General features: G+C 39.6%; 1 protein-coding gene across 1 annotated transcript; it reads left to right on the forward strand.

Moving 5' to 3' along the window:
- The first annotated feature begins 1278 nt into the window (after positions 1 to 1278).
- On the forward strand, positions 1279 to 17244 carry actr10 (actin related protein 10). Its single transcript, XM_056234392.1, has 13 exons — positions 1279 to 1473; positions 1714 to 1786; positions 2577 to 2659; positions 5126 to 5234; positions 6075 to 6181; positions 9587 to 9655; positions 9748 to 9824; positions 10955 to 10990; positions 11157 to 11236; positions 12248 to 12321; positions 12572 to 12653; positions 13863 to 14064; positions 16995 to 17244. The coding sequence occupies exons 1-13, from the start codon at positions 1397 to 1399 to the stop codon at positions 17174 to 17176; spliced, it is 1251 nt and encodes a 416-aa protein (XP_056090367.1). The 5' UTR covers positions 1279 to 1396; the 3' UTR covers positions 17177 to 17244.
- The last annotated feature ends 1754 nt before the right edge of the window (positions 17245 to 18998 follow it).

Below are 18998 nucleotides of genomic sequence, written 5' to 3' on the forward strand. Positions count from 1 at the left end.
CTATTTGACATGTTTTTTTTTCATCAAAAACGAACTTTATTTGCATTAATACAAGCATGCATGCAACAAAAACATCTACAATGCTAATTCCAAATAGCATAGGCTATACAAAAATGTAATAGGTTATTTTCGATGAAATAAAATAAAAATGGAATCAATTGAATTAGGATATCTAGAAACTTTTGCTAAAGCTTTAAAGGGATCGATCGCCCAATCATTTAATCACCCTCAAAATAATCTGAAGAATGTTTGTAAGCAAAAACGAATGTTTTTTGGGCACCATTGACTTCCATGGTATTTCCCCCTCCACACTATGGAAGTCAATGGTATGGAAGCTCGTTTCCGCCACAGAATAAACAACAAACTTTTTTCACAATTCCGAGTTTACATCTCACAATTCTGAATTGGGTGATATAAAGTCGCAATTGCGAGTTGTAAAGTCAGAATTGCGCGATATAAAGTCGCAATTGCGTGTTATAAAGTAAGAATTGTCAGATAAATGTGCAATAAACTTGCAATTCTGACTTTTTTCTCAGAATTTAATGTTTATATCTCACAATTCTGACTTTATAACATGCAATTGGGTGCGTGGTGTAAACTCGCAATTGCAAAAAAAAGTAAGAATTGCAAGTTTATTTCTTGCAATTGTGAGTTTATCTCGCAATTCTGACTTCATAACACGCAATTGCGACTTTGTATCACGCAATTATGACTTTATATCTCGCAATTCTGAGAAAGATGTAAACTTGAAATTTTGAGATAAAAAGTCGCAAATATTTTTTTTTATGTTTTATTCTTTGGGGACAGAAACAAGCTTCCATAAAATGGTGCAGCACAACTGTCTAGTATTCAAACATTCTTCAAACATTCTTCAAAATATCTTCCATTGTGTTCAGCAGAACAAATAAACTCATACCAGTTTGGAACAACTTGAGGGTGTTTAAATGATGACAGAATTTTCATTTTTGGGTGAATTATCGCTTTAAAAGTAGTGATTCGTCAAATTAATTTCTGAAGGCGCCTTGGCTCAAAGTGTCCACGGAGAGCTGATCTAGGTTCAGTGTCATCCGCCCAAATCCCACGCATTCAAGCGGACAGTAAACTGTGAAGAACTGATCTCAGATCAGCGGATACTTCATGCAGAACGATTTTCATTAAACACATTCACATGTCGGCACACATTAGAAAAATGTCCAAAAGAATGATCATGTAAACGTGTAGAAATGTTTCCGTGTTCGATTATTTACTGTTGCCGAGAATATTTTTATTCAGGCGAATGCAAGGCAGCCATTGCGAAGGACCCCGCCCTTCTCTCTGATGCTATGAGTGTCAGCGTTGTGTTTACACAATAATAATATCTTTTTTTCCCTGTTGATAAATTATTTCTATTAATAAAATGCCCTTGTTTGAAGGCCTGGGCAGCGGAGGGGAGAAGACAGCCGTCGTCATTGATTTAGGAGCGGCGTACACAAAGTAAGTGACTGTTATTAGTGCGTCGAATGTAAATAAAGTCGATGTTTTAGTCAAATACGATATGAGACCTGCATGAGTTACACGCCCCGATTCATCAGTGCATTATTAAATTGATGATCATTAATCACTAACAAAAGTATTATGGTATACAGAATCAATGACGCAAACTCCATCACATAAGAGACACGGAAATGTGTTTGTGCTGATCTGGTTTTGTTCTCTTGTGTTTGTAATGTGCAGATGTGGCTTTGCTGGCGAGACTGGGCCGAGATTCATCATTCCCAGTGAAATTAAACACCCTGGATCTCAAGAGGTCTCATAATCTCCAGTTATAATCATAATTAATAAACTTAATCATATTTACCAGACAACATTTGCTGTAACAAAGGCTTTAAACCTTAATGTAATATGATCTATGTCAAAGTCAGCATTAAAGGGAAGTTATACAGGTCAAACTCGAAAAATTAGAATATCATACAAAAGTTAATTAATGTTCAGTAATTCAACTTGAAAGGTGAAACTAATATATTATATAGACTCATTACATGCAAAGTGAGATATTTCAAGCCTTTATTTGTTATAATTGTGATGATTATGTCTTACAGCTTATGAAAACCTTTTCACAATATTCTAATTTTGAATTTGGGGTTTTCATAAGCTGTAAGCCATAATCATCACAATTATAACAAATAAAGGCTTGACATATCTCACTTTGCTTGTAATGAGTCTATATAATATATTAGTTTCACCTTTCATGTTGAATTACTGAACATAAATTTAACTTTTGTATGATATAATTTTTCGAGTTTGACCTGTACACCTTTCTTTCCTATTGTGTGTGCCGATACGCTTCTCGAACGCATGTGGGCGGGGCTTGATTGTGTCTGTGGGGATTTGATTGGATGGTTGTGGTTTGCTATTGGCTGATCTCATGTGAGTGACAGGTTATAGCCCCGCCCACATCATCAGAGAAGAGAAGAGATGCTGCAAGAGGAACTGATTCTGATTCAACACTATTAACACAATAATGATGTGCACCGATATTAACATTTAACAATGCAATATTCCAATTTCATGCCGACTTTAAATGGCCGTGTCTCCAGGCTGTGCGCGTCGTCCAGTACAACATCAACACTGAGGAGCTGTACACCATCCTGAAGGAGTTCGTGCACCTGCTGTACTTCAGGTACGACAGTCAGCCATCAGGGAACAAATGTTGCATTTTGCGACTTTTTTTCCTGCCGGTTCGACTAAATTTTGTGTGAGGTCGTTTCCCAGCGGCTTGACTCGGGAAATCAGGAAAAACACTGAGTCATGAACGAGCCGGTTAAAGTAGGCCGATAACTGTAACTGTAACGATAACTGTGACGATAACTGTAACGATAACGATAACTGTAACGATAACGATAACGATAACTGTAACTGTAACGATAACTGTAACGGTAACTGTAACGGTAACTGTAACGATAACTGTAACGATAACGATAACTGTAACGATAACTGTAACTGTAACGGTAACTGTAACGATAACTGTAACTGTAACGATAGCTGTAACGGTAACTGTAACGATAACTGTAACGATAACGATAACTGTAACGGTAACTGTAACGATAACTGTAACGATAACGATAACTGTAACGGTAACTGTAACGATAACTGTAACGGTAACGGTAACTGTAACGATAACTGTAACGATAACTAACGATAACTGTAACGATAACGATAACTGTAACGATAACGGTAACTAACGATAACGGTAACTGTAACGATAACTGTAACGATAACTGTAACGGTAACGATAACGATAACTGTAACGGTAACTGTAACGATAACTGTAACGGTAACTGTAACTGTAACGATAACTGTAACGATAACTAACTGTAACGATAACTGTAACGATAACTGTAACGGTAACGATAACGATAACTGTAACTGTAACTGTAACGATAACTGTAACGGTAACTGTAACTGTAACGATAACTGTAACGATAACTAACTGTAACGATAACTAACTGTAACGATAACTGTAACTGTAACGATAACTGTAACCATGGTATTGTGGCAGAATGTTTTTTTCTTCATTATTCATCTCAGGGTTCATGCAACCTTTCCAAAGGCTTTCAAGTGCTTCACTTCATACTTTTTCCAGCTCTTCAAAGCCTTAAATATTATCCAATTTTAATGTTATTTTTAATGTGATGATTTAAAAAAAAAAACTAAAAGTCTTAAGATGAGTAAAACTAAAACTTTGTGGCAAACAAATAATTTTATTTAAAGTCCCCCTGTTGGGAAAATCCAGCTTTTAATGTTGTTTATAAGTCTATTTTTAATATGCTTTAAGACACACCATGTGTAAGTTCATAAGTCGACAGCATTGCTGAGTATTTCCTCCTTAAAACTGCAGTGAACCAAAGACAGCCTCAAAAACACGGTTTGAAATCGCTGGTGTTTCTGACGTCACAAACGACCTTGTAACCAATCAGATCAACGTGTGATCGTCAACCAGTGGATCTCTGAGCTGAGGGAGTGAGTGGAGGCGGGGCTCATTTGCATATTCATAGAGCCACACATACTAAATGAGGCAAGGGTGTCGAGTTACATTCAAGATATTTTAAGGCATGAATAATTCTTTTCCAAGGAAAAAACTCTTAAATGTGTAATTCTGGTGATCAGAGATGAGTTTTAAGGAATACAATTAGTGTATACAGGGGGACTTAATAAAAAGCCTCTAACTGGAAGATGGCGGCATAGGAGCACTTATTGACTAATGTTTGCCATTTACACTCCATAATATATGGAGAAAAAAGTGGGAAATCACAAAATCTCATGAAAAAGGAAAAGTTTTCTTCAAATTGTGACTGAATTACTCAGAAAGCAAGTAAAATGCGCTACTTCTATAATCGTGGAGGTGGTCGGTCAGTCCAGTGTGACGCTATAGAAAAACAACGGCACAATTACTAGGAGTATATTTACATTTTGATTTGATTAACTTTATTAATGCCACACTGGGGAAATTTCATTGTTACAGCAGCTCCAATAAGATACAAAATATAGGAATAGAATAGAGTAAAATTAATTACAATATTAATAATAAACCAACTGTATTTTCACAATAACCTTTTGTAAACAGACAATCTATAGACACAAATATACAAATAAATATGCGAATAAATAGAGGTAATATTGCACAGTTGGAAGTGACACAAAGTTAATAAATAGATACAAATATACATTTTCCCTATAAAAATGAGTTTTTTGCACAACACTGTTGTTAATAACAGTTAGTGCTTTACTGTCAAATTTCCAATAAACAAACATGTAATATTATTAGTAACCACGCTTATTAATGCAAAACAATAGTAGTTTTATAATTGAATTAACTCTGGAACTCTCTTCCCATGGATGTCCGCAGTAGCGAGTGCTTGTTGACTTGTAAAACGACTTGTAATGTCTTTTCATACAGGCTTTTTAATAACATGTTTTATTGAGACTTTACTGCACTTGATCTGTATACCCTGGGTGTTATGAAAGGCGCCATTAAATAAAATACATTTATTATTATGATTAAAAATCCCCCCAGAGCTAGTTAGTGGCTCTCAGATGCTGTTCTCGGCTCGGCTCATGACGAACACATGATGCTGTTTCTCCTCAGGCATCTGCTGGTGAACCCCCGAGACCGGCGCGTGGTCCTCATCGAGTCCCTCCTCTGTCCCTCACACTTCAGGGAGACGCTCTCCAGGGTCTTCTTCAAGCACTTCGAGGTGAGCTCGTCCTCCTCGGTTTCTGTTCTAGTCAGCTCTCCACTGGGGACTCGGCCACAGCTCGCTGACCTCAGATCAGAAGATCAGGGGATTCGTATCCAACAAACGAATCAGTCTGACATACGGATTCCCATTATGAAAGCCAGATTGACTCTGATCTGGGATTCCACACCCAGTTGAAACTTGTTATAATCTCGCAAATCTTGTTAAAATAGACTTGGTCTGAATGCTTAAACTTCCATACTGTGCTTTACTGTATTCCAGCCAGTCGGAGTGATCTGTTAATATAGAGTTAATTCATGTTAACAACTATTCTAGCAATGCAAGCAACATGCTATTTTTGTGGAAACTATATTATTTATAATGTTACAAAAGATTATATGTCAAGTAAAATGCTATTCATCAAAGAATCCTGAAAAATTAAATGTATGAGTTTCCACAAACATATCACTGTTTTCAACACTGATAATAATCATAAATGTTTATGAGCATCAGATCCTCATATTAGAGTGATTTCTGAAGGATCATGTGACACTGAAGACTGGAGTAATGATGCTGAAAATACAGCTTTGATCACAGGAATAAATTACACTTTACTGTATATTCACATAGAAAACAGATGATTTACACTGGAATAATATTTCACTGTTTTTACTGTATCAAATAAATGCAGCTTTGGTGAGCAGAAGAGTCTCCTTCACACTGTCCGGTTTACATCAGATCGGCTTCAACTGTTTTAAAATCTTCTCTTAAAACCTACTTTGTTTCTTCATCTTGTGTTTCGGTCAGCCATGTTTGCTGGTTTTAAATGCTCTTTTAAAAGCCGTGTGTGTGTTGCAGGTGCCGTCGGTGCTGTTCGCTCCGGGTCACCTGATGTCGCTCATGTCTCTGGGGATCCAGTCGGCTCTCGTCATGGATTGCGGATACACTGAGACGCTGGTCTTACCAGGATCCTTTCACAGCAAATACGCTTTAAAACTACTTTGAGTCGATTTACTGTCGTCCTGGGGTGTGTTTCCCGAAAGCATGGGAAATAACGGGTTACGTCGTTATCAGCAGTTCAACGAGTCGGTGTTTCCCGAAACCATCAAACATCCGCAAACAAGATCGCAGAGGTGTGTGTGAGCGACAGATCTCGAGCTGCGGTTAGAAGCAGAGTTTCTTGTTTGCATGACATCAGTGGCGCAAAAAGTGGGTATGCGCTATATGCGGCGCATAGGGGCGCAGCACCATGGGGGGCGCCAAAGCGATGGTAAAAAAAAAAAAATTAATTACAATTTAATTAATTAAAAAAAAATATATATATATTGTATTTTCTATATGTAGCTGCTGTTGTGCGTTTCTAAATCATTTCTGCATTTCTTCAATGTTATATAAAATTTTAGAGGACTAACAGGCTAGAGGCGCCCTCATGGAGAAGGGGGGCCGTGAGCTGTGAGTTGAGTTGTCGTCGAAAAAGATGGATAAAACAAAAGAAAATAGAAAAAGAAAGAAAAAGGAGATGGCATGTCAATTGATGCAACAGCAGCTAAATAAGTGCATGCTGAAAGCCAACAGGTAGGATTTAAAGTGTGACATCCAGGCATGTACACTCTAAACAATGCTGGGTTGTTTTAACCCAAATTTGGGTCACATATGGACAAACCCAAATGTTGGGTTAAAAATTTAATTAAAAATTTTAACCCAACTTCAACTTTCACTTTCAACTGTACATTTTTTAATTACATTTTTAACCCAACATTTGGGTTTGTCCATATTTGACCCAAATTTGGGTTGAAACAACCCAGCATTTTTTAGAGTGTAGGCTATCTATATCTCTGTGGCCATCGGGACTACCGGGAGATTCCCGGTAGACCGACGTGCTTTTTCGGCCGATACATCTTTTTTTTTTTTTTACGGCCCATAAAACTCGTACATCGGCAGCCCATTCGTGTTTTTTGTTTTTTGCTTAATTGGCGGCGCTGGGTTAGTGCCGGTGTAATGCATTGGTCAATTATCTTTATAGAAATGAGTACAAAACTAATTATGAAAGTTTCCTTTATTTTTCAGTGCATTTGTTTTACAATATATGGCTATTACTATCATGGGATTAATATTATAACTATTATTATGTAGTAGTGTAATGTAGACAGACACTAACTAAAAGAGGTTTGAATTTTTCTTTGCTTAATTTGCACCCTGAATATGGATTGGAGCTTTTAATTTTGAACTCTCAAAGTGCACCAGACTGCTGAATTTAACATTAAAGAACACAAAATGTTCTTACGGGGGGCTTGCCCCCGAACCCCCCTAGAGAAACAGAGGTCCACCTACCACAGTTTTACCTAAAATCCTGTGAGAAACACTGCTATTGCTGTTCCAATTGCTGTATAGTTTTTTAGGGGGATTCATCACGGTGGAGTAGCTATAGTTTAATTGTATTAATAAATGGCAATTTTGCACTTATTTTAGCTGTTAGCTCTCACTCGTTCCTACTCACTATTACATGGCACACTTATTTATTTATTTATTTATTTATTTTAAATGCATGACATGTGGACTCAATAAATCCTGATCTTGAGCAAAATAAGCAAGCTGACATTCAGTGCAACCGGTGTCTTTAATTTAGAAGACATACAAATGTCATTTACGTCTTTGAGTTTGTTCAGAGATTTAAAACGTCGTGTTTGAAGAGTGCGCGTGTGTGAACGAGCTCTAGTGTGTGTGAACGAGCTCTAGTGTGTGTGATCGAGCTCTAGTGTGTGTGAACGAGCTCTAGTGTGTGTGAACGAGCTCTAGTGTGTGTGAACGAGCTCTAGTGTGTGTGAACGAGCTCTAGTGTGTGTGAACGAGCTCTAGTGTGTGTGAACGAGCTCTAGTGTGTGTGAACGAGCTCTAGTGTGTGTGAACGAGCTCTAGTGTGTGTGAACGAGCTCTAGTGTGTGTGAACGAGCTCTAGTGTGTGTGAACGAGCTCTAGTGTGTGTGAACGAGCTCTAGTGTGTGTGAACGAGCTCTAGTGTGTGTGAACGAGCTCTAGTGTGTGTGAACGAGCTCTAGTGTGTGTGAACGAGCTCTAGTGTGTGTGAACGAGCTCTAGTGTGTGTGAAGGAGCTCTAGTGTGTGTGAAGGAGCTCTAGTGTGTGTGAACGAGCTCTAGTGTGTTAGAACGAGCTCTAGTGTGTGTGAACGAGCTCTAGTGTGTGTGAACGAGCTCTAGTGTGTGTGAACGAGCTCTAGTGTGTGTGAACGAGCTCTAGTGTGTGTGAACGAGCTCTAGTGTGTGTGAACGAGCTCTAGTGTGTGTGAACGAGCTCTAGTGTGTGTGAACGAGCTCTAGTGTGTGTGAACGAGCTCTAGTGTGTGTGAACGAGCTCTAGTGTGTGTGAACGAGCTCTAGTGTGTGTGAACGAGCTCTAGTGTGTGTGAACGAGCTCTAGTGTGTGTGAACGAGCTCTAGTGTGTGTGAAGGAGCTCTAGTGTGTGTGAACGAGCTCTAGTGTGTGTGAACGAGCTCTAGTGTGTGTGAACGAGCTCTAGTGTGTGTGATCGAGCTCTAGTGTGTGTGAACGAGCTCTAGTGTGTGTGATCGAGCTCTAGTGTGTGTGATCGAGCTCTAGTGTGTGTGAACGAGCTCTAGTGAGCTCTAGTGTGTGTGAACGAGCTCTAGTGTGTGTGAACGAGCTCTAGTGTGTGTGATCGAGCTCTAGTGTGTGTGAACGAGCTCTAGTGTGTGTGAACGAGCTCTAGTGTGTGTGAACGAGCTCTAGTGTGTGTGATCGAGCTCTAGTGTGTGTGAACGAGCTCTAGTGAGCTCTAGTGTGTGTGAACGAGCTCTAGTGTGTGTGATCGAGCTCTAGTGTGTGTGAACGAGCTCTAGTGTGTGTGATCGAGCTCTAGTGTGTGTGAACGAGCTCTAGTGTGTGTGAACGAGCTCTAGTGTGTGTGATCGAGTCTATGAGTGAATCTGGAAATAAAGCAAAATAACTGAGAAACATGAGAAATATTCCTCAGATGCATGTCTGTAATTTATAGCAAAGCATCTAGCGTTAATTTGATCTCAGACAGATTCATTAACAGTAGTTATTACTCCACATGTGTGTGACATCATTAACCAACGCGCCTGAACGACCAGTTTGCGACAGTACGGTTTCGGGAAACAGTCGAGACGAGCGAGATGATTTCTCCAACGACGCATCGCTCTATAGTAGTGAAGCACGAGTTACAGCGCTGTACGGGACACACACACCCTGATCATATTGTGAATGGCTCATCAGTGATGTTGTTGAAGGCAGGATGATGTGCGCGTTATACAGCACCGGTTGTTTCACAGCAGTTTACGATGATCAGGTTGGATGACTTTAACAGGCACTAGATCTACGAAGGCATCCCGATCCTGTCCGCATGGGAGGCTCTGCCAATGGCTGGAAAAGCCATTCATAAGTAAGTCCAGAGTGGCATGAATCGAGGCGGTGTGTAAGATAAAGCTGCTTGTGTTCTCACTGTGTGTGTGTGTGTGTGTGTGTGGTCTTTAGGGAGCTGCACGCTCTGCTGAGTGAGCAATGCATGCTGGACACCGACTCCGGCACTGGCCTCAACCCCGCCGTCATCAGTAAGAGACACACACACACACACACACACCCCATCTGACCCGTATTCTAGGGTTCCTTTCACCGCACATCCTACAGAACTATAATCAGTGTCACTATAACCATGACAGGGCTCCACATTAACGCTGGTCTGGGTCTGTGTAGTGTATAATAATTTTGTATACAGTCGAACTAAACATTATTCACACACCAGATATAATTTTTGACATGTTTCACTAGTGTGTGCAGGACACAATAGATCATTTATGTAAGTGAGGAGAGCAAAATAAAGGAAACTATGACATATTACACCCAATATCTCTTCATTTTATAAACATTTGGGAGCAAACATGATTCCTCCACTTTGAGCTGATGATGTTTTGCTGAAGTGTGTTTTCTGTAATCGCTAATGCTCTTTTTACACACACACTGAACAACATGAAGCATTGCTTGGTCACTGGTTGATCTAAACTGGTATTGTCTAATTGTGTAGTTAAATTTAACAGCTGACAGATATTCAACATAACTCATGTGTGAGAGTCTAACAGAAGGACGGACAAAACCAGTCAAATATCCTCTGAGTTCTGCTCATGTTTATCAACTATAGCGAATACACTGATAATGTGAGAGATGTTGAAGTGTGTGAATACACAGTGGTTTGACTGTATATAATTACACGTATGTATGTAATGTACACTATATGTAAATATCACAAATATGCAGATGTATATGTCAAAGCTGATAGAACACTGATGGGAATATTGCTTCAGGATAAATTATATTTACACCACAAAAATCCTGTTTTTTCCAGATAAAGTGAATGACTGATTTACTTGTGTAAAGGACAAGCACATTTCAGGTGCATTTGACATATTACTAAGTTATTCTGGCGTTTACTTGATGAAGTCGGCTCAGATTTGACACAGAAAGACTCGTGAAGCTCGAGTGGAGGACGGACGTTTGTTCAATTACACTAAAAGACTTTTACTGGATAAAAGAGTCTATCTCTCGATCAGAGACAGAAGGACGGCAGGAGATCGAGTGTGACAGCGAGTTCTGATCATTTAGAGGCCTTATTATATATATATAATGGCTTTATAATACCGTACTTGTTCTGGCTTGCCGTCTGATTATGTGTTGGTGTTTGTTGCAGGCACTATTCCAGAAGAGGTAGTGGAGGATATCAAAGGTGTGTCATATAGAGATGCTTTTCTTACTTCCCCGTGCATAAAATCAAGACCGGCTTTACATTTATTCTTGCAAAAGCAGTTCCCTCAGAAATCTGTGAAGTAAAATGGGTTAAACAGTGTGTTCTGTTGGCTGAGGACTAACCGAGGTGTGTGTGGTCTGGTCAGTGCGCACGTGTTTCGTCAGTGACTTGCAGAGAGGAATGAAGATCCAGGAGGCCAAGTTCAACATGGACGGGTCAGCCGAGGTCAGAGAGCTCTTTAAACTACACTTATACGTGTGACTGATGTAAATATGAGCACACACACACTCCTCAACACAACACAACCTCCAGCGTGCTTTCAGGTCACACGAAGGACCTTTTAACGTAAATAGACAACATTTTATACTTATTTTATTGTTTAACTGATGTATTCAAGAAAGATTCAGCTGAACGTATTTTTGAAGTTTTGACATGTATTTTAATCTTAAATGTTTTTGCATAGTTTAATTGTGGGACTTTTGTTATTCACATTATCCTCCTCTATAAATAATGTTTAAATATATATATATATATTAAAGTTAAAATGAATAAAATTTCATTTTGGAATAAATTTGGGGGGGGGGGGGGTACAGATACAGTCAGGATTAAATTGAATTAAAACAATTTTTAATTCTATTTGTTTTATCAAGTCAGTTGTTTCTTTATTTTCCTATTGTTTTATTTATTTATGATTTCTGCTGGTTTGGGTCTCCAATGGTGCTTGCCATGATAAAAAAAAAAAAAACATGGTGTTTAAAAATAAAAATAAATCAAGATTACATTTTTAACGAAACATAAAATTCCTTATCAAACGAATACAATAATACTTTAGTGAAATGTCCCGTCTTTATTCGATTTTTTTTATAAATATAGTTTTTCTCATTTACCAAAAACATATTTAAGCGTGTATTAAACACACAAGTTGATACATAATATATATATATGTAAATATTCACTTTATTCTACTCTATAAATAAATATAGAAATTAAACAATGCATACAAATATATAATGTCAAAAAATTTATAATAATTTTTAAATAAATACGAAAAAATAAATGAAGGAATAAATACAGAAAAATTCAGGATTAAATTTAATTAAAAATGGATTATATTTGTTTTATCAAGTCAGTTATTAACGCGTCACAAGAGTTGATACATTAACTCTGACCTGCTTATTTGAACTGTGTAATGGAAGTGGAATTAATTAACGTCAGTTGTTCTGATTGGTCCGCCAGAGACCGGCTCCGCCTCCAGACGTGGAGTATCCGCTGGATGGCCAGAAGATTCTGCATGTCAAGGGTTTCATCAGGTAAAGACCTTCACACCACATGATCTGCTTTCCCCGATTCACACAGCTGAAGGTCACATGTTTGAGCCGAGAGTAATGAGCGGCAGGACTGACACGTTCTGCCCGTCGCCTCGGCTTTCGGCTCTCGGCCCTCGGCTCTCGGCCCTCGGCTCTCGGCCCTCGGCTCTCGGCCCTCGGCTCTCGGCCCTCGGCTCTCGGCTCTCGGCTCTCGGCTGGTAATCTGACCCACACTAATCTGACGCTTCTCCAGAGACTCTGTGGCGGAGATGCTGTTCGAGCAGGATAACGAGGAGAAGTCCATCGCCACGCTAATGCTGGACACGCTGGTCAAGGTAAGAAGTATGAGGTCCTCAGGTCAGCCTGTTGTGTGTCGGGGCAAACTCAGTCGGATGAATGAGTCCTGAAGAAAAGTTCCTTCTAATGACAAGTGCAATTGAAAAATCATATGTCGATTGTTTGAAGTGATGCACCGGAAATTAATCTTTTACTGAAACACTGAAAATTAATTAATTTATTCAGTCAATTAATCATCACATTTATTTAATAGTCAAACTGAGTTGCTTATTAACGTTTAAATGACACATAATGAAACTTTTTATGATGTAATTGTTTCTAGTCCAATTCGTTGTTGAAATATAAACATTAAAACGGTGGCTGTAATAACTTGTTTTCATGACGGATTTATTCAAACATACATTTAATAATGAAGAAAACCGATGAAGTGATCGAGTGCATGTCAGTGCCAGAACGGTCCTCTAGAGTTACTCTTCTGTGGAGTTGATGGACACTGAAAGGCTTTTCTGAGGATAATGTGACGTTTGTGTTTCTTTTCCCAGCATTCACCTTGTTTATTTACTTGTGCAAACGAATGAGAATTTGCTGGTATGATGTGCACTAGATAATGTGGAGGTTGAACAAGTACTTTGAGGATTTCAGTTGTGATCTGAGAAATGTCCCAAAGCCACTGAGAAAAACTGTAAACATCAACGATTTTGCTCAAAAATGTTTCATTTGTTGCAAAATGTTGCATCTTTAATTGCTTAGTTTGTTTATTATATGCATTACTTGTTTATTTACACTACCAGTCAAAAGTTTTGGATTGGTAAAATTTTCAGTGTTTTTAAAAGAAGTCTCTTCTGCTCACCAAAGCTACATTTATGTGATATAAAACCACAACAGTTATATTGTGAAATATGATTATTATGTAAATCAGCTGTTTTCTAATATACAGTAAAGTGTAATTTATTCCTGTGATCAAAGCTGAATTTTCAGCATCATTACTCCAGTCTTCAGTGTCACATGATTCTTTTACTATATATTAAAATAAAAGTTATTTTAAATTGTCACCATATTTAACAATATTACTGCAGCTTTGGTGAGCAGAAGAGACTTCTTTTAAAAACATTAAAAATCTTACCGATCCAGAACGTTTGACTGGTAGTGTGTGTATAATCACAAAGCAACACGCTAGTATCATCCACCCTGCCTCTCTTTTCCCAGCATTCACCTTGTTGATGTGTGTTTCGTTTGTACCACACTAGTGTCCCATCGACACTCGCAAGGTTCTGTCAGAGAACTTGGTGATCATCGGCGGCACGGCCATGCTTCCCGGGTTCCTGCCCCGCCTCCTGGCGGAGATCCGCTCGCTGGTGGAGAAGCCGAAGTACCATGATGCTCTCGCGACCAAGAGCTTCCGCATCCACAGCCCGCCCGCTAAACCCAACGGCACCGCCTGGCTCGGAGGTGAGCGCCGACACCACGGCTTTCCAGACTCCTGACCCGCATGGGACGGGAAATGATTTGGGTTTCACTTTTTTTGATGGTCCCTTTAAGCCTAGTTCACACTACATGATTTTAAAACGTCGGGCTGAACTGTGCGGTTCACACTACATGACTTGCTCTCTGTGAAATCAGGAGTGTTCAAGTTGTTGAGCTGTTCACACCACACGACACGACGTGATTGATCCGCAACAGGAGGTAACGCACTACATGAGTTGACAACAACTCTGTCACCCAACGATTCTATCTTGTCTACAAACCATGTTTTGTCACGAAAAATCACGCGATAAAACGAACCGGAAATGACGCGAAACGGCACGCGCGCCAATACCCAGCGAAGAAGAACACAACACGCGAACATGCCTTGCTCTGATTGGCTGTAGCTCATGACATCACGTGAGCTTGAGTCGTGCGACAGCTCTGGATATCTAGCATGCTAGATATTTTTCTGGGCTCGGCGACGCGTCTGCGAGCGTCTTTGATGCGTTGTTGGCTCTTTCATGCTAACAGATTGGCGAGCGTTCATCGCCCGCTAATCCCCCGCGATTTGCACGCGATAACACCCTGACCTGTCGGCGAGCTCAACGATTTGCAAAACGGGCTTAAATCGGGCTTAAAATCATGTAGTGTGAACTAGGCTTTAAAGGTGCAGTCTGTAAGAATGGCAACTAGTGGTCGGAATAGGTACTGCAGTCGAACTCAAAACATCAGAGATCGTCGTTTGTCCCGCCTCCGCGGACTCGACACGGCTCACACGGTTCGCCAGTTTGAGACACGCAACAGGAACGAGCGCGTGCAGTATCACAGACCAAAACAATAACACACATTCCATTAGCGGTGGAACGGTTCATGTATTCGTATCGAACCGAAACGGTACGGGCGTCACGGTTCGGTGCACGAATTTACACGGAGAATACACGGTATAAAAATAAATAAAACTCCCGTTTAAATTAAATTAATGCGGAACTACTGTTAGATACGCGGGTTCTTTAGGGACACATAATCTGTACCATCGGCTTAGCGCGTTCACTTCAAACGTTGGCTTTATACGCGCGTCCTATTCGCTTTGGACTAGCGTCGAACTAGACGCCATAGACGCGAATTTGACGCTCTATTCGCGTTTGGTGTGACCGCATAATGGGCTGCGATGTCAAGATTGCAATGCTGGAGTGTGTGTGTGTGCGCGCGAGAGAGAGAGATGCACGGGCGCGATCGAACTGTGTGTGTGTGTGTGTGTGTGTGTGTGTGTGTGAGAGAGAGAGAGAGAGAGAGAGGCGCGGGCGCGATCGAACAGTGGAAACATAAAAAACATTACCAAAGGTACAATTACCAAACATATCGCAAGGTCTTTTTATTAATTTAATTAATAAACTAATTATATAAAACTATTGTCAGTGCACTACAAATAAACTGGTTCTATGCCTTTAATAATAAAACTTATTTAAAAAATACAATGCCTTCTGCATTTTTGTTTTGCTTTTCCCTCCATTGTACCGAACCGTGATGTCTGAACCGAGGTATGAACCGAACCGTGACTTCTGTGTACCGTTCCACCCCTACATTCCATTTCAGAGTAAAATGACTGTGTGTAAAAGTGTTTTTCAGAGAAGCGAGTGTGTGAACTCAGCATGTTTCCTCAATATATGCAAACATATGTTATTTTTATGCTTTAGTAGAGTGAAAAAGTTACACACTGCACCTTTAAAGTGGAAATGAAGCAGTCAGTCAAGTTTACATAATTTAGTAAACTGATTTCCACTTTATAAAAAAAAAATAAACACGATTAATGTAACCATTTTAAAGAAAAGGGATGTTTTGTTATAGCTTTTGGAGCAAGGGTGCCGTCATCTCGACGTTACGTCACAGGGTTGGTCGTCTTGCTGAGGTACATAGATATAGTACGTCTCTCCGAGTGGGAAAAAAATCGCACCGTGTGCGCCCAGCTTAATATAAGCATTTCTTTACTTTTTGAACACACGTTGTTCTCAAATGGAGGAAGACGGACTGGAAAGGACTGTTGAGCCCGTAATAAGTCCAATTGCTTATTTGAGCCGATACGGCGAGTTGACCGTCAATTTGCCACTTCTGTCATTCAAAGTGACATCAAAAACCTCAAATCCCTTTACTCTAAGGCTGTGGTCAGCGCTGGTCTAAAAGAGTCGTCTCTATTCTCTTAATGAGTCACGGGTGTGTTTTGGGCGTAACGTGCAATAAACCAATCAGAGTCTCGTCTCACATTCCCTTTAGAAGCCAGTTGCGCTCGCGCCGCGGCGGATTCACTATTGACATGGAGGAATTTGTGTAATAAGCAGAGTGTGTGTGTGCAATAGGCAGAGTGTGTGTGCAATAAGCAGAGTGTGTGTGTGCAATAAGCAGAGTGTGTGTGCAATAAGCAGAGTGTGTGTGTGTGCAATAGGCAGAGTGTGTGTGCAATAGTTAGAGTGTGTGTTTAATAAGCGGAGTGTGTGTGTGTTTAACAAGCGGAGTGTGTGTGTGTGTAATAAGCGGAGTGTGTGTGTGTTTAACAAGCGGAGTGTGTGTGTGTGTAATAAGCGGAGTGTGTGTGTAATAAGCAGAGGGTACACGCGTTGTGGACCCGCTTATAGGCTCAAATTACTAACACTCTAGACTTCAGCCCAGGTCTCAGTTGGTCAACGGCTCAGTCTATTTCAGTTCCTCAAAACAGCAACTCTCCTGAACACACACTCGTTCTCAGACCAGCAGCCCATGGACACACATGCATTCGCTATTTAAACAACGTGTCGCAGGACGTGAAAATGAAAACTGCGTCGGGCTGAAACTAGCGAAACACACTTGCGTTGCACCGAGTGTGTGATAGGGGCCAGTGTGTTTTCTGCCGTTTACTCAAGGCTGCTCTGTTTCCTCCCGTGTAGGTGCTATATTTGGGGCATTGCAGGACATTTTAGGGAGTCGCTCGGTGTCCAGAGATTACTATAACCAGACGGGCCGCGTCCCAGACTGGTGCTGTCTCAGCGCTCCTCCACCGGACTCCGTCTACGAGGCGGGCAAGACGCCTCCGCCGCTCATGAAGAGGGCCTTCTCCACTGAGAAATGAACTCCTAAACTCTGGACATGTCACACACACCCTCCTGCAAACCCTGTGTCTGCTTACAGCGGTTCCTGACGGGAACATACTAGAACACACACTGCCCTTCAAAAGATTGGAATCGGTGAGATTTTTAATGTTTTTAAAATAAGTCTCTTCTGCACACCAAAGCTGTATTTATTGGATAAAAAAAATATATATATTTTTAAATATTATGACAATTTAAAATACCTGTTTCTATGTGAATATACAGTAAAGTGTAATTTATTCCTGTGATCAAAGCTGTATTTCAGCATCATTACTCCAGTCTTCAGTGTCACATGATCCTTCAGAAATCACTCTAATATGAGGATCTGATGCTCAAGAAACATTTATGATTATTATCAGTGTTGAAAACAGATGTGTACAAAAATAAATCAGGATTCTTTGATGAATAGAAAGTTGAAAAGAACAGCATTTATCTGAAATATAATCTTTTGTAACATAAATGTCTTTACTGTCACTTTTATCAATTTAATTTATCCTTGATGAGTAAAAGTATTGATTTCTTTTATTTTTTCCCCCCAAAAAAGTTAATATAAATTCTTACTGACCCCAAACTGTTGACCGGTAGTGTTTAATGTTACAAAAGCTTCTGTTTCAGATAAATGCTGTTCTTTTCAACTTTCTATTCATCAAAGAATCCTGAAATAAAAATGCAAGTAACTGTTTTCAACACTGATAATAATCATAACTGTGTCTTGAGCATCAGATCCTCATATTAGAGTGATTTCTGAAGGATCATGTGACACTGAAGACTGGAGTAATGATGCTGAAATACAGCTTTGATCACAGGAATAAATTACACTTTACTGTATATTCACATAGTTTTTTTTTTTTAATCAAATAAATGCAGGCTTGGTGAGCAGAATAGACTTATTTTAAAAATATTAAAAATCTTTAAAACTTCATCCAAATCCAAAACTTTTGAACAGCAGTGTATCTGATTGAGTCTGTAATAGTCTAAAGCAGGGATTCTCAACACTGGCCTTCGAGATCCAGTCCAACCTTAATCAACTCGTAATCCTGAGACCTTGAGGAGCCTTTACAGCTGTTCGATCAGAGATGCAGCAAAATCTGCAGGAAAGTGGACTTGAGGGCCAGAGTTGAGAAACACTGGTCTAAAGTCGGCCATATTATTTTATTTCAGCTTTACTTCATTTTTAATAGTAGGTGCAAGTAAAACCACCACCATCACTGCAGGCTTCTGCTTCACTCATGACAGATCTTCATCAACTGTTTCCAGAGCATGACATTTATCCAACCTAAACCAGAAGTGACAAAAAGCTTCTTTTTTATTATTATTTAAATGTATGCTTGTTCCTGCACCATCAAAGACAGAACACGGAAGGCCACTTGACCATAGTGTCAAGAAAATGCATCCCATTTCAATTATATTTAACAACCAGTTTGAAGAGCTGAATATGTTGAAAATGTTGCCGTATTTATTAGGTTTGTGAAATAAACATTTCAAAATGGGGTCTTCTATTATATTTCTACATTTAAGTGTTATATATCTTTAACTTAAGACTTAGTCATGGTAACTCTAATTGCTCCTTGTATCAATCATTTTTCCTAGAGAAATTTTGTGGAATTTGTTTTGAGATAATGTAGGACGGTTGCATAAACTGCTTAAGACTAGTTCTTAAAGTCACCCAGTGGTCAATAACTGTATCCGTTTAAGGGGACACAAACTGGAAAACCAATTTCCCTTGGTCTTTTGACAGGTAAGAGGTCGTTATACTATAAAAAATACCCTGTAATTTTCAAAAGTCAAAACTTCCTTGTTATT

Source organism: Rhinichthys klamathensis, unplaced genomic scaffold (assembly GCF_029890125.1).
Source record: "Rhinichthys klamathensis goyatoka isolate OS25496 unplaced genomic scaffold, OSU_Roscu_1.1 h1tg000394l_1, whole genome shotgun sequence".
Classification (NCBI taxonomy): domain Eukaryota; kingdom Metazoa; phylum Chordata; class Actinopteri; order Cypriniformes; family Leuciscidae; genus Rhinichthys; species Rhinichthys klamathensis.

What these genes read in the sequence shown, in the direction of transcription:
- actr10 (XM_056234392.1), top strand. Translation starts at nt 1,397, where the DNA reads ATGCCCTTGTTTGAAGGCCTGGGCAGCGGAGGGGAGAAGACAGCCGTC. An exon ending in TTAGGAGCGGCGTACACAAA is followed by an intron (nt 1,474 to 1,713) that starts GTAAGTGACTGT and finishes TGTAATGTGCAG; the next exon opens with ATGTGGCTTTGCTGGCGAGA. An exon ending in TGCTGGACACGCTGGTCAAG is followed by an intron (nt 12,654 to 13,862) that starts GTAAGAAGTATG and finishes GTACCACACTAG; the next exon opens with TGTCCCATCGACACTCGCAA.